Source organism: Puntigrus tetrazona, chromosome 7 (assembly GCF_018831695.1).
Source record: "Puntigrus tetrazona isolate hp1 chromosome 7, ASM1883169v1, whole genome shotgun sequence".
Lineage (NCBI taxonomy): Eukaryota > Metazoa > Chordata > Actinopteri > Cypriniformes > Cyprinidae > Puntigrus > Puntigrus tetrazona.
This window is the reverse complement of record NC_056705.1, coordinates 3680195-3694915: the sequence shown is the minus strand read 5'-3', so window position 1 is coordinate 3694915 and position 14721 is coordinate 3680195. Positions and strand designations below refer to the sequence as shown.

Here is a 14721-nt window from a genome sequence, read left to right as displayed (position 1 = left end):
TATTTGTCTTAAAGAAACAGTCCATTAAAGTTAATAGATTCAAATGACTTTGCCATGATGCACAATTTTACCAGTTAAGTTAATGGCATTTAACGGGCCGGTGTGACTGCACCAGTTGCAGCGCCCAAAGGACAACACCTTACCCTCCTTCTAAAATGAGCCTAAATCTGGAGATTATGATTTCTTTTCTTTTCTTTTTATTTGAATGCTATAAAATCATATGCAGTATAACATTTAATTCAAGATGTCTGATTCTCTGTATGCTATGTTATCGGTGTTATCCAAATATATTTCTATTACACTGGGAAGAAAACCCAAAACAAAACTAAATCAACATTGATAAAAGCTTTCACTGGGGCGGCACCTTTTTGAAAGTTAGACATAAGTTCCATTAAGGGGCTAATGTACATTTTAGATACTAATATGTATCTTTAAGGCACTTATGCACACAACAAACAAGGCACACATGTACCTTTTCAAAGGGTACTGCTCTATTGACAGCTTTTGTACCTTGTACTTTTTTAATAGTGTACATTAAAGGTAGGTACATAGACTCATGTGTTCAGGTGACCTATATTTTGATTTTTTTTATGATTATCATCTACATGTTGAGAGACGTGTACTGTCATTCCCTATGGTACTCATGTCTGTCCTCTTTTTCTTCAGATCATGATTTATTTTTAGCTGTTAAATGACTGGGTCACTAAAAGAGGCCTTAATTCACCAGGGGAATACTCAATGGAACTATCAAGTATCTCATCCTATCATGTCTTTGCCTAATTGTTGGGAAGAGGTGAGGTGGCAGAGGGAGGAAGAGAGCATACAATGTTTTTTAGTGCTGAAGAACTACACATTGAGTCTCATTTTGTTGGTTAGCCTCACTGTCCTACAGGATTTTACCTGGACTCTTTCCATTAGTTTCTTCTTTTCATTCACCTGTTCAATCATTGCTACTATGCTGTCTGTTTGGCTCGTGTTGGTTTCTTGCATGGATTTTTTCCTGTACTCTTCTGCAGAGGAGGGTCTGGAGTATCCCAGCTTCGATGGCAAGGGCAGAGTTCTTAATGTCAATGAGAGGAATTATAAGAAGGCATTAAAGAAGTATGACATGATGTGTTTGCTGTATCATGAACCCCTGCCTTCAGATAAAGAGCTCCAGCAGCAGTTTCACATGAGGGAGATGGTTCTGGAGGTAAGAAATTATTGAGAGAAAGAGGAATTTGGTGGATGAAGATGGACAGATATTTACCATTATTTGTGTTGAACTTTTATTTGGGTGGGAGAAGATCTGACATCTGACTTTTGATTGTTTTTATGATTAGTTTTACATTTATTTAAATATAAACAGTTTAGCTTTAATAATTACAATTTTAATTAAATATATACAACAGAAAATTATATCAAAGAAGCCCCCTGAATAACCTCTGTCTCATGAGTCATGAGTCTCTAATTTAAAATTTTCTGATGTGACATTGATGTTAGTCCAGGTTGTAATTTTTTCAAAAAACATTATCTAATTAGAATGGTTAAAATGTGTACACTCATGTTTTCAAGGTGTATGACAATATATATATCAGTTTTTATTGGATGGTCATATAAGGTAATTTTTTTTAAATATAAAGTGGTAGGAAAGTTTTGAATTACACTGACATAAATAAAGGTACAAAAGCTGTCACTGGGGCATTACCTTTTCAAAATCCATTTTGGTTCCGTATTAGTACTTAGTGTGTATTTTGACAGCTTGTTGTTAGCATAATGCAAAAATTACATTTATACCAACTTTACACATTCATTTAAAGTACTTTTTCTTTGTTGTTGAAACACTAATAATTTGTCATTGACAGTTTCAGTTTAGTTTTTTAATGCAATTTTTTAAGCAATCTGTGGAACATGCATTAGTACCCTTGGTACTAATCATTGACTTAAAAAATAAGCTTAAAATACTAGATCTGAAGCTCTTCTGGATAAGCAGCTGAAGAACTACATAAACTATATATTCAAAATGAGCCATATATGAAAATATGTGTCTAGGCAATACCTGATTTGCAATGTGCAAAATCTGACCTGATTTGGAGGCTAACAAAGGCTCCACATACACCAATGCCGGGTCTACTTATGATAACAAACCTAATGAAGTATAGATTTATATCAGCCATATATTCAAAACCTATCAAGGTTTAAGACTCCTTATAGTGAATGTGTTGCTCCAGACTAAATTGCTATTTCAACAGTGTACAATTCTTACACTGTGAATATACTGATGTGTCTTTTCCATGCATCACCAGCTTGCTGCTCAAGTTCTTGAAGACAAGGATATTGGTTTTGGATTGGTAGACTCACATAAAGATGCTAAGGTTGCCAAAAAGCTTGGTAAGAGGCTTTGCAATACATTGCTTTTTAGATTTTTCTTACTAACCATTACATTAACAAACGCTCGATATGTCTTGACATTACTGAGGTTTGACACACAGCATTCTCACTGAAGCATGTGATCTTTTTCCATCAGGTCTGGAGGAGGAAGGAAGCATCTATGTGTTTAAGGATGAAAGAGTGATTGAGTTTGATGGAGAGCTCTCTGCAGATACACTGGTTGAATTCCTGCTAGATGTGAGTGCAATTTGTTCATATTATAGAGGTGCTTTTCAACATATTTATCCTAAAGAAGTTAAAGTAGCAATTAGCAATTTAGTAATATTAAATTCCCTTTATATTTATTTCAGTTTTTAATATATAATTTAATCTATAATTATACATCCTTTTTTTTTACAACAATCAATTCTTTTTTACAACAAGACTTAATTTTTCATTTAATTTCAAGTACTGTGTGTGTTTCATATAATTCTTCAGCTGCTGGAGGACCCAGTGGAGTTGATCAGTAATCCCATGGAACAACGTGCCTTTGAGCGAATGGATGAAGACATACGCCTAATTGGCTACTTTAAGGGTGAAGAATCTGAACGTGAGTGTTTTTTCTTCTTCTTCTTTTGCTTACCAATAAACTCTAAATGTAAAATTATGATTTTGCAGCTATGCTTAGAAAAAACAACTCAAACTTAAACAAAAATGTGATATACTGTGACAGTACCCTGGCCCAATGCACTTAACAGAGTCCAAAAAAGCAGGGAAAGAGATGGTCACTTAGTAACAAAAGTAAACATAGGAAACAGAACCGGAAACTGTGAAAAACCAACTCAAAGTCCAACTCAAATTCTGACCAAATCTTGATCTACTGTGACACCTAGCAAAAATCTGCAAAAACTAGAGGAAATATAATGCAATTATCCATAAGTACAGTAAGCTTTAATGTCATTCAGCAGACTTGAGTGTTTTTAGAATTTATTTATTTTAAAAAAGTATGTTAAATTATGTATAATTAGTGTGTGTTTGACATGAATAATGGACACAGATTTGTTAATCCATTTTCAAACAAAATCTTACTGAAACCAAATTCTTTGAGATAGCAACCTTAGATTTGGAACAACATTTTTTTAGATTTATGGATTTGATTTTCTTGGAATTTAACAGAAAGCATGTTTTGGAAAATATATATATTTGAAATAAAATTACGCACACCTGGGCAGGTGATCAGTCCTACGCATGTGGGATGATGTGAAATGCAGTTTGAGAGTGGTTAGTACTCAGGGGAGAGTTCCCACCAATGGCCACTGGAGAGAGCCACAAAGGCACAGTTTATGACAGAGGCCATGTGGTCCCGGTGGAAGTCAGCAGTTAGCGAGGGGTCCAGGATGTCCTGTGCACTGATCCAGGATCATTCCTTTAGTCCAGGGGTGTCAAACTCAATTCCTGGAGGGCCGGAGCCCTGCAGAGTTTAGATGCAACCCTAATTAAACACACCTGATCCAGCTAATCAAGTACTTCAGACATGCATAGTATATGTGATTTAGTAGGGTTTAATCTAAACTCTGCAGGGCTCCGGCCCTCCAGGAATTGAGTTTGACACCCCTGCTTTAGTCCATATCCTTTCCAGTCTATGAGATATTGCAAGAACTGACCTCAGCATTTTTAAATCAAGAATCTCCTTCACTTAATAAGCTTGCTCACCTTCGATGATCTAGGGAGGCGAGTTGCTCTCCGCTGCCTCATCCTGGTCTCTTTCTCCTCTCTGGCCACCAGAGGGTTTGATTAAGGTTCCTGATTAAAGCATTCAGCTGGTCCGTTTGACTGAGGATGATAACCAGAGGTTAGGCTCACATTTATATTGAGTGCAGATAGCATGCCATACCCGTCAGGCAGACGATCCCAGTCAGATACAATGTCATCTGGTAAACCGTAGAAGGGGAAGACCTGGTTCATCAACACTTCTGCAGTCTCCGAGGCAGTAGACAGTTTGGGAAGTGGAACAAACCTGCATGCCTTGGAGAATCTGTCAACAACTGTAAGAATGGTGGTAAAGTTATTAGAGGGTAGCAAATCAGCAACAAAGTCTACTGCAATGGGTGACCATGGTCTTTGAAGAATGGGTAATGGCTGGAGTAGGCCTGCAGGTCACTGATGAGATGACTTGGTGATGTTACAGGTGGGGCATTGCTGAACAAAATTTACAACATCCTTCTGGAGAGTGGGCCACCAAAACCTATTAGTGGTTAGTTGGATGGTTGCTGTAATGCCTGGGTGTCCTGCACTGGGAGTGTCATGAAACCAATGTAGAATGCGGGTGAAGAGATGTTGGGGTACGAACACATGGTCTTGAGGGTATTCTGGTGGAGGTGGTTCGACATTGAGTGCTTCTGTGATTATTTCACACTATCTAATCAAATTTCTTGAAGAGTCCATCGGCCTTGCTGGTCTTTGAGCCACATTTTTTCATCTTGGCGTAGAGTTGGTTCTGAATTAGGCATTGAAGAACTGATCTTATGCATTGCACATGGGATGGGTAGTCTTCAGAGTAGATCAGAATGCCGTCTATGTAGACAATGAGGTGTTGGTTTAGCATGTCCCAGAAGTATGTTGCGCTCCAAAGTTGTTGCAGGGCTGCTGGAATGAGAGGTAAGGCTAACTGTACTTCACAGTGATAACATTCAGGCTACGGTAGTCAATACAATATGCCCCATCTTTCTTTTTAACAAAGAAAAAGCCTGCTGAAGCAGGTCACACGGAAGGGCGAATGAAGCCTTTGGTCAGTTCCTCTATATAGGACTTCATGGTTTCTGATTCGGTTGTGAGAGGGAAAAATTGCACCCCTGGTGGGTACAGCCCCTGGTAGGTCGATGGCACAATCGTAGGGTTTGACGTGAGGGTGTGGGGTGATGTTGGTCTGTAGTTTAAGTCTTTGGGGTCAAGATGTGGTTTCTTAATGAGAGACTTAACTACAGCCAATTTGAATTTTTTGGGGACATATCCTAATGACAATGATGAATTAATAATGCTCAAAATAGGATTTATGACTTCTGGAAGCAGTTCGTTTAATTGTGTAGATAGAATTGGGTCTAACATATACAGTATGTTGCTGGTTTAAATGATTTAACAAGTTTGTACAATTCTTCCTCTACTATAATAGAGAATGAGTGGATTTTTTTTCTCAGGGGGTCTATAGTGCACAATCAGATGTGATACTGTAGCTGACGGCTGCATAGTTACAATTTTATATCTGATAGTATCAATCTTGGAAGTAATGTAGTTCATAAAGTTATTACTGCTATACACTTGGGGAATGTTAGCACCTGTTGACGATTTATTTTTCATTAATTTAGTCACTGTATTGAATAAATACTGTAGGTTATGTTTGTTTTCTTCTGAAAGAGATTAAAAGTAATCAGATCTAGCAGTTTTTAATGCTTTTCTGTAGGATAGGATACTTTCCAGGCAATGCAAAAGTTTTGTTTTTAAATCAAGGAGATTACTTACAAAGCACTCTTTTGTAGTAGAAGTGATGGTTCTACCATACTTTTAATAAGGTGCAGAGTTTCACATCACCATAGAGGCTCAGGAGGAGATGTGGAACTCACTACAGAACTGCTTGAGTGCGAAGGTCGTTTAGAGCAGGAAGCTCGGGAGTAACAACTGGCTGCAGTAGAGGCATAGGTGGTTGTATACATGTTTCTCACATTCCTCTGAACTGGTATATACAATCTCCATGGGTTCAGGTTCAGGACTGGTTGGAGGAGGTTTGTATGTATGCTGACGAGTCTTCATCAAATTGTTGATGCAGATGATGGGTTCAATAACCTGCTCCAGGGTTTTCCCGTCATCACGGCAAGTAAGCTCAGCTTGCAGTTCGACATTGAGCCCTTTGCAGTGCATCAGCTTCAGGGGATCTGGTCCACAGCCAGTATAAGCTGCAAGTGAACGGAAGGTTAGTGTGTAATCTGCGGCCATGTTTTTACCTTGCCATATAGAAAGCAGTTGTTCCCCGGGTTCTTTCCCACCAGCTGATTGCTTGAACACATCTCTGAACTGACGCAGGAAATCAGAGTATGAGGGAAAAGTCATTTGTCTTCCCTCCCACATAGTGGTAGCCTAATCCAGCGCTCTCCCAGTCAACAATGAGCAGACAAATGATACTTTACTGTTGTCTGTGGGATAAAGGTTGGTTGCTGGTTAATAAACAGGGAACATTGTAATAGGAAACAGCAGCAGGCCTGGGTTGAGGCAGGCAGCAAACAATCAGAAAAGTCCAAAATTAAATACTGGAAATCAGTGCAATTACCACCCGGGGCAAGAATAAGACTTTGCACTGAGCAAGAGTCAGAGCACAGTTTATATAGGTTAGTAAATAAGGCACACCTGGGCAGGGGATCAGTCTTAGGCATGAGGCATGATGGAAAATGCAGTTCGGAAGTGGTTAGTACTCAGTGGAGTGTTCCCTCCGGTGGCCAACAGAGAGAGCCACAGAGGTGTGGTTCATGGCAATTTCAGTTTCTGGAAATGTTATTTTCAGGTCCATGTGTTCGAAAAAAGGTAACAAAAAGGTAATAAATGGGTAATTTTATCCATCCATCCATTTTCTACTGCTTATCCAGACACTTCCTCCAGCTCTTCCGGGGAAACACAGAGGCGCTCCCAGGCCAGCTGAGAGACAAAGTCTCCCCAGCTTGTCCTAGGTCTTCCCCAGGGCCTCCATTGGGAGGCATCTGGGAGGCATCCGTAACAGATGCCCAAGCCACTTCAGCTGGCCTCTCTCGATGTGAAGGAGCTCCATCTAGTCTGAGCTCCTCCCTAGTGACCAAGCTCCTCACCCTATCTCTAAGGGAGCATCCAGCCACCCTATGGAGGAAACTAATTTCGGCCTCTTGTATCCAGGATTTTATCCTTTCGGTCATGACCCCAAGATACTGAAACCCTGTATTCCCGGAGCACCCCCCACAGGACACGGCAAGGAACCCAGTTGAATGCCTTCTCCAAATCCACAATGCACATGTGGACTGGTTGGGCAAACTCCCAGGAACCCTCCAGTACGCTGAAAAGGGTATTGAGCTGGTCCAGTGTTCCATGTCCAGGATGAAAGCCGCATTGTTCCTCCTGAAGCCGTGGTTCGACTATTGGACGAATTCTCCTCTCTGAGGCATAGACTTTCCCAGGGAGGCTGAAAAGTGTGATCCCCCTATAGTTAGAGCAAACCCTCTGGTCCCCCTTCTTAAAAAGAGAAACCACCAGAACCAGGTACTGTACCCTGCCTCCCCACGATGCTGCAGATGCGTGTCAGCCAAGACAGCTTTGCCACTGAGGAGCTTCTTAACAACCTCGGTGATGTCAGCCAGGGTGATGGTCAAGTCCCCCCCTTGCTGGGTCCCTGACCTCTGCTTCCTCAGAGGAAGACGCATTGGCGGGGTTGAGGAGATACTCAAAGTATTCCCAACAATGTCCCCAGCCGAGGTCAGCAGATTCCCACCAGCACTGTATACAGTGTTGGCAGGGCATTGCTTCCCCCTTCTGAGGCATCGGACGGTTTGCCAGAACCTCTTCAAGGCCGTCTGGCCCGCTAGGACTCCTTCTTTAGCTTGACAGCATTCCTTACTTCTGTTGTCCACCACCAGGTTCGGGGGTTGCCGCCACGTGAGGCACTGGAGACTTTACGGCCACAGCACTGGATGGCTGCGTCGACATTGTCCACTCGGACTCAATGATCTGGACAAAGCTCTGCCAGAGTTGAAGATCTCCCTGACAGGGGTCTCTGCCAAACGTTCTCAACAGACCCTCATGGTACGTTTGGGCCTGCCGAGTGTGTCCGGCTTCCTCCCCCGCCAACAGATCCAACTCACCACCAGGTGGTGATCAGTTGACAGTTGACAGCTCCGCCCCTCATCTACTGTTCCTCCCAATCACGCCCCTCCAGGTGTCACTAGCATCACCCAAGTGAGCGTTGAAGTCCCCCAGCAGAACAATAGAGTCCCCAGTCTGAGCACTTTCCAGCACCCCTCCCAGAGACTCCAAGAAGGCCGAGTACTCTACACTGCCATTGGGCCCGTAGGCACAAATGACAGTGAAGACACAGAAAAGACACAGCAGAGATTACTATTCAATTTTCTTTTTAAATCCCATTTTAGCTGGGAAAACTTTTCTGTGACCTGTGGTTATGTTGGCCAGCTCTGTGGTGCTTTAGCACTGCCACTGTTAACCATGTTATTACAATTTTAAGTTTTGTGATTGTATTTTACTTAATTACTATATTTTGTGTATGTATTTTACATACTTTCTTTTTATTTCTCAGATTATAAGGCATTTCAGGTGACTGCAGAGAAGTTCCAACCATATGTGAAGTTTTTTGCTACCTTTGACAAAGGGGTGCGTACATTCCTTTATGATAACAAGAATGAAACTATGAGGTGTGTTATTCTGGTACAGAAGATTGTGTATTTCTAACCACAAGACTGAGAGGATACTTGTGTGTCCTTCATCTTTAAGGAAAAAAATATTATTCATTGGCTTCATTTATAGCTATTGCCATTTGTAACATGCTGCAGGTGGCTAAACAACTGACACTAAAAATGAATGAAATCGATTTCTATGAGCCCTTCATGGATGAGCCTGTCACCATTCCTGGCAAACCCAACACAGAGGAGGAGATAGTAGATTTTGTCAATCAGCACAGAAGGTGATATCAGTGGCATCCACAGAACTTTGTCATTGCCAATAATTGTCTAAAATATGAATTTTCATTCTAAAAACACAGTGTTTGATCTTTACTCAGGCCTACTTTAAGAAAGCTTCGTGCTGAGGACATGTTTGAGACTTGGGTAAGCAAGATTGGATTGATGGAGTGTCTATAGGCCTATTGAAATGTTAACTGTTTATCAAATGGCCATTTGTTTCTTACTTGAAGTGATCTGTATGTGCTCAATCAACAGGAGGATGACATGGACGGAATTCACATTGTTGCCTTTGCTGAGGAGGAAGATCCAGGTGTTTAATTTCTTACAACAAGAAAATGTCTCAGTGCCATCACCAATACTAGATTTAGTAGCACAGAATGGTTGTATTTGTATATTGACATTTAATTTGTGCTTATTTTTTTATTTCATAGACGGTTATGAATTCCTGGAAATTCTAAAGGAGGTTGCAAGGGACAACACTAAAAACCCAGATCTTAGCATAGTTTGGATTGATCCTGATGAATTTCCTTTGGTGAGAGGATTTCCTTTGGATATTCTATCCATTTACACAGTGTTTCACTGCTTGAATTTAAACCATATTGTCCATATTGTAATGGTTCATTTGTCTTCAGTTAACTACATACTGGGAGAAAACCTTTAAGGTGGACCTTTTCAGACCCCAGATTGGTGTGGTGAATGTCACTGATGTAAGTTCATTTGAAAAAGTCTCTTCATCCTATATTGCTATATTGCTAAAAGTTTCACATAATATATTCATGATCTACAACACAATAAACAATATAATCACATATTTTACATATTGTAGCTGTTGAAGTTTCACATGTTTTTCATTGTTCACAACAGTAAGAGGAAGTAGTAAAGAAAAGGAAATGCAGCGACACTTGAGATCATCAGTACAACAATGACACCTATTACCAAATTATATTACAACTATATTACAACATTTCCACTTCAGTGTCCAATAACATTAAGTAATGGAAGCAAACAATATTTACATTTTAACCAAAATACTATTTTTAACCATGTCAAAATACAATAAATCATACTAACATACATTTTTTTATTATGTTAACATTTTGCATTGTAACACACTTAACACTAAACACAGTATAGTCTATTTACTGTTAGACTAAAAAGATTTAAATAAAACAAAGTCCAATCTTACTTCTAATATACTAATGGCTTTATCAATATCGGCCTTCATGGTATCTGTAGGGGGGTTCTGCAGTTGGATTCTGTAATGATAAAGAATGTCTATGTGCTTAGTCTGTGAATGGTCAACTGGATTGCATTGGCTCCTTGGTTGTTCTCCAGAATCACCTCATGTGAAACATCCATTCCAAAATATCTCAGTAGTCTTCTAAGCTAGGCACATTCCTGAGGTGCTTGACTAAATGTTTCTTGTTTCTTGTTGAGCCAGCTCTCTGCTCTTCTACCCAGTAAGAACACATTGCCAGTTGCTGAGCGATGATCATCTGGTCACCAGCCCAGTCAGCATCTGAGTATCCAATCAAAGTTCCAATCTGAAAGCTCATATTTGAGACCAAGATTCAGGGTACACTTCAAGTACCGTGGAATCCTCTTCATTGCCATCAGATGTGTAGCACTTGGATTTGCGTTGAACTTTAATACAACACTCACTGCTTGTGCTATGTCAGGTCTTGTGGCCTTTGCAGAATACACTAGTGCTTGAGATCACAGGCTCGCTTACACTATCATATTTTTTAGCTTCACATTTGCATCAGTTGGAGTTGCAACAGGACTGGCATCATGCATTCCATATTGCTTGAAGAAGGGCTTCGATGTAATACCTCTGATAAAGAAATACAGTTTTCTTGTCTTGGATGACAGAGATACCCAATATATAGGACAGCTCTCCCATATCCTTTATTTTGTAATGTAAATTTCAGCTCTTTAATGCTTTCCATTGACTCCATGAATGACTGCCATTCCTTCAGTGTGCCTGGTTCTGTAACAAAACAAACACTAGCATAGTGATCAACAGTCACTAGGTCAGCAAACTCATCATATCCATACATCTTAGTGTTATGGTTTTTTGATTCTGCTGCCTTCTTTAGCAGTTTTATTGACAGTAACATCTACTGATGTTTTCTCATAAGTTGTCATAACTTTGTTCTCTGAACAAGAAATGTCCACCTGTTAAAGTTGAAGTCTGACTCACTAAGATCACATCCTGACAAATTAGAATCCTTCTTTTTTTTATCAAACAAGCAGTAGCTCTTTGCATTATTGGTTTGCAACCAAACACTTTCACTTCTGGTAGGGTGTTTCTTGCTTTAGAATAGACGTGGGCAGCCTGTTCTGTACGTAATCTTTGTCAATTTAGCATGGGAGAGCATGCTTCAACTAATGTCCTATTCTTTATTTCTGCAACACCATTTTGCTAAGGGGTGTGAGATACAGCTGTCTCATGATGGATACCTTGAATCTTCAAGTATTTTAGAAATTCTTTGGACGTTTTTTTTCCCCATCATTGTCTGTTCTTAGCCTTGTCACTTTCTGTCTGCATTCATTGGATAACGTTTTCTCAAACTCCTTGAACTTGCTAAAGGACTCCTATAGATTCAGTGGGCATGGGACCGCAGGCGTCACTATGGACCAGCTGGAGTTTGCGTTTGGAATGGATTTCTCCCATTGGCTTATGAGGCTTCCTAGAAAACCTGCCTAGCCTTAGACTAACCGTAACCCAACCTACACAGGCTTCACAGAAGGGAATGTCATTCTCTGCAGGAAAATGTTTAAGTTCCTTCATTTTGGTGGTGTGTTCCAGCTACTGGTGCCACAAGCTGGCTGTTGCTAAAGCACATAATGCACATTGACAATCAGGCGAACTTCCCTTAGCATCTACCTGATACAACCTGTCAGATTTCCATCTTCACTACAAATGTAACAGCGAGACTTCTTAAACTGCACCATATTTCCTCTTCTCACAGCAGCTCCCACTGAGAAGATATTCCCTAAAACTTTGGACCATACAGAACATCAAACATTGCAATTTTTTTTACATCACTGAATGTCATTCTTCACAGACTGTGGTCTTGGAAATTGGTTGTAGTTTTGAAAGATTTCTTTATAACATGTCATGTGCTTTGAAGCTCTAGAGTCGATCAACCACTCGTTTTGTTGGTTAATTTTATCCCAATTTACCTCTTTAGTGATAAAAGTACTCTCAGATGAGTCTTCGGCATCTTGACATGTTACATTTTTAACCTTGTGGGTTTTATTCCTCATTTTTTACTTGGACATTCGTGATTGATATGTCCCTCTATCCCACACATCTCCATGAGCTGGATCTGTCAGCTTTCACTGTGTTTTCACAGTTGGGTTGCATATCACTGTGAACATGTGTTAACATCGCTAATGAACTCTTGGACACAGCGCCACTGGATATGCCACTGCCATATTTACCATCAGCAGACACTTCATTTATTAATGCTTGCTGAACGAACTGCAGTGCTAAATTGGCCAACAATGCAGTTTCCAGTGCAGTAACAATTGTAGCATAGCTGGATGGGAAACTACCTAGCAGTGTTAAAATTTGATCTTCAATTACAGCACCCATTGCTCCTAGCTAGTCAGTTAGTTCTTTCATTGGTTTCAAACATTCTGCTATGCTCTCTTCTTCCTTCATTTCACATCTGAATTTGCTTCCTCTGGCAATGTTGTTCATTTCGGTTGAAAACAAAAATTGGGTTGACGTCAGTATTTGATGTCAGTATTTGATGTCAATTTGACATTGACTTAACGTTGGATTTTGAATGTCAGCTTAGACATCAATTTAACATTGACATTAGATGTTGAATTTACATTGGATTTTGTTCCCCTGATGTTTTTTTGTGTCTGCTGGGCAGTCTCCACCACCATGCCTCATAGTCCTTGTTTCATTAAAATGTTCCATTTGATATTTACACATTGCCCAGTTCTCTGACCCGCTCAGCTTTTTAACAAACAGTCACAACACTGTCTATTACCACAGAAAAAAGAGCACATTTTTAGTGAAGATCTGGGCCCATAAATTGTTAAAGTTTCACATGTTTTTTTATTGTTCACAGCAGAAAGAGGAAATAGTAAAGAAAAGGAAATACAGAGATGTCATCGGTACAACAGTGAAACCTTCTGGCAGATTACTATATTACAAAAGTAACTTTTATAATAAAATAATATACAGAGTAACACTACTGCAAAAATCTGAAAACATATACTTCATAATTGATTTATTTATTAATTCGTTCATTAGAAAATACACACTCAACAGATCCCCCTGATTTTTAACATAAGATCAGTGGTCAGCTGCATAAATTGCTTGACTAGTCTTAAAAGTTAATTTTGTCATTTTTTTTTCTTAAAGGGTTATCATTTTTTTTTGTCAGTAATAAAAAAGTCTGATTTGATTTTGAAAAGTAGACATTCCTCATTCACTTCTAGTTATTTAGTTCATTACTGCTTGATATTGAAAACCGGTGTTTCTTAGCATGTTAAATGATTATGATAATTATAAACAAACTTCTTTGTAGCACACTACTGAATCAGAAGTCTTACCACTTACCTCCATGTGGCAAAATAAGGTATTCTGTATTCTTGTCATCTTTTACTGTGTGTGTTGACCAGGCTGACAGTGTGTGGCTGAACATGCCTAATGATGAAGCGTTACCGTCAGCGGAGGAGCTGGAGGACTGGATAGAGGATGTTCTCTCTGGAAAGGTCAACACTGAGGATGATGATGATGACGACGACAACGACGACGACGACGACAATGACGACGATGACGATGACGATAGTAGCGATGAAGACATTTATGGTGATGATGATGATGATGATGATTAAATGTTATAAAGAAAAACTGTAACCACAGAGTTTCCACAGATTGTAGGGATTTTGTTTGTTTTAATGACTGATGGTTTATTACTTACAGAGTTGGCTTATTATGATTTATTATAGAACTCTCTGCATTGCCAGCAAGAGACATATGATCATGCAAAGCGTAAAAACATATAATGACACATTCTAATTCTGGTGCTGCTTATTCATCTGAAACTGTGTGGAACTGTATGGCTACAAGAAATATGGTGTTCTATTGTGTTATTTGTGAATTTTATGGGACTGTTGAAATGTATCAACATGCTCAATAAAGAACACAATTATTCAGATATATAATCTGTTTGTATTAACAATGATAGGCTACTTATTCATGTCTAGGGGACAAACCCAGGAAAGTGAGCTAAATTTGATTAAACGTCCTTTTGATGACATCTAGCAATACCCTATTTGGCAAAAGCACTACATTAAGATTATATTATTCATAAATACATGTGTATAAAAATATCATAAGCCACATGGAATGTCCCTATAACTACCAGACAAAGGTTTTTGTACTTCTGCTCATCAACTCTGCATTTATTTGATTAAAAATACAGCAAAATCGTTAATATAGTGAAATATTTGTAATATTATATGATAAATATTATTCCTGTAATCAAAGCTACATTTTCAGCATTTTTACTCCAGAAATGATTCTAATATGCTGATTTGCTGTTCAGTAAATGTTTTATTTTTTAATATTATTGTCATCAGTATCTAAAACAGTCAACTGCATTTATTTCAGGATTCACCGATGAATAGAATCATCCAA

General features: G+C 39.2%; 1 protein-coding gene across 1 annotated transcript; it reads left to right on the top strand.

The window, feature by feature from the left end:
• The first annotated feature begins 786 nt into the window (after nucleotides 1-786).
• On the top strand, nucleotides 787-14246 carry LOC122348166 (calsequestrin-2-like). The gene is made up of 11 exons (XM_043243436.1): nucleotides 787-1192; nucleotides 2286-2370; nucleotides 2507-2607; nucleotides 2848-2959; nucleotides 8669-8742; nucleotides 8922-9052; nucleotides 9149-9194; nucleotides 9306-9360; nucleotides 9482-9582; nucleotides 9683-9757; nucleotides 13701-14246. Exons 1-11 carry the CDS (start codon nucleotides 956-958, stop codon nucleotides 13914-13916), a joined length of 1233 nt encoding a protein of 410 aa, XP_043099371.1. The 5' UTR covers nucleotides 787-955; the 3' UTR covers nucleotides 13917-14246.
• The last annotated feature ends 475 nt before the right edge of the window (nucleotides 14247-14721 follow it).

Coding starts and splice junctions, on each gene's coding strand:
- LOC122348166 (XM_043243436.1), top strand. CDS start 956: ATGCTGTCTGTTTGGCTCGTGTTGGTTTCTTGCATGGATTTTTTCCTG. Junction 2,608..2,847: donor TGGTTGAATTCCTGCTAGAT/GTGAGTGCAATT, acceptor ATAATTCTTCAG/CTGCTGGAGGACCCAGTGGA. Junction 9,361..9,481: donor TGCTGAGGAGGAAGATCCAG/GTGTTTAATTTC, acceptor TTTATTTCATAG/ACGGTTATGAATTCCTGGAA.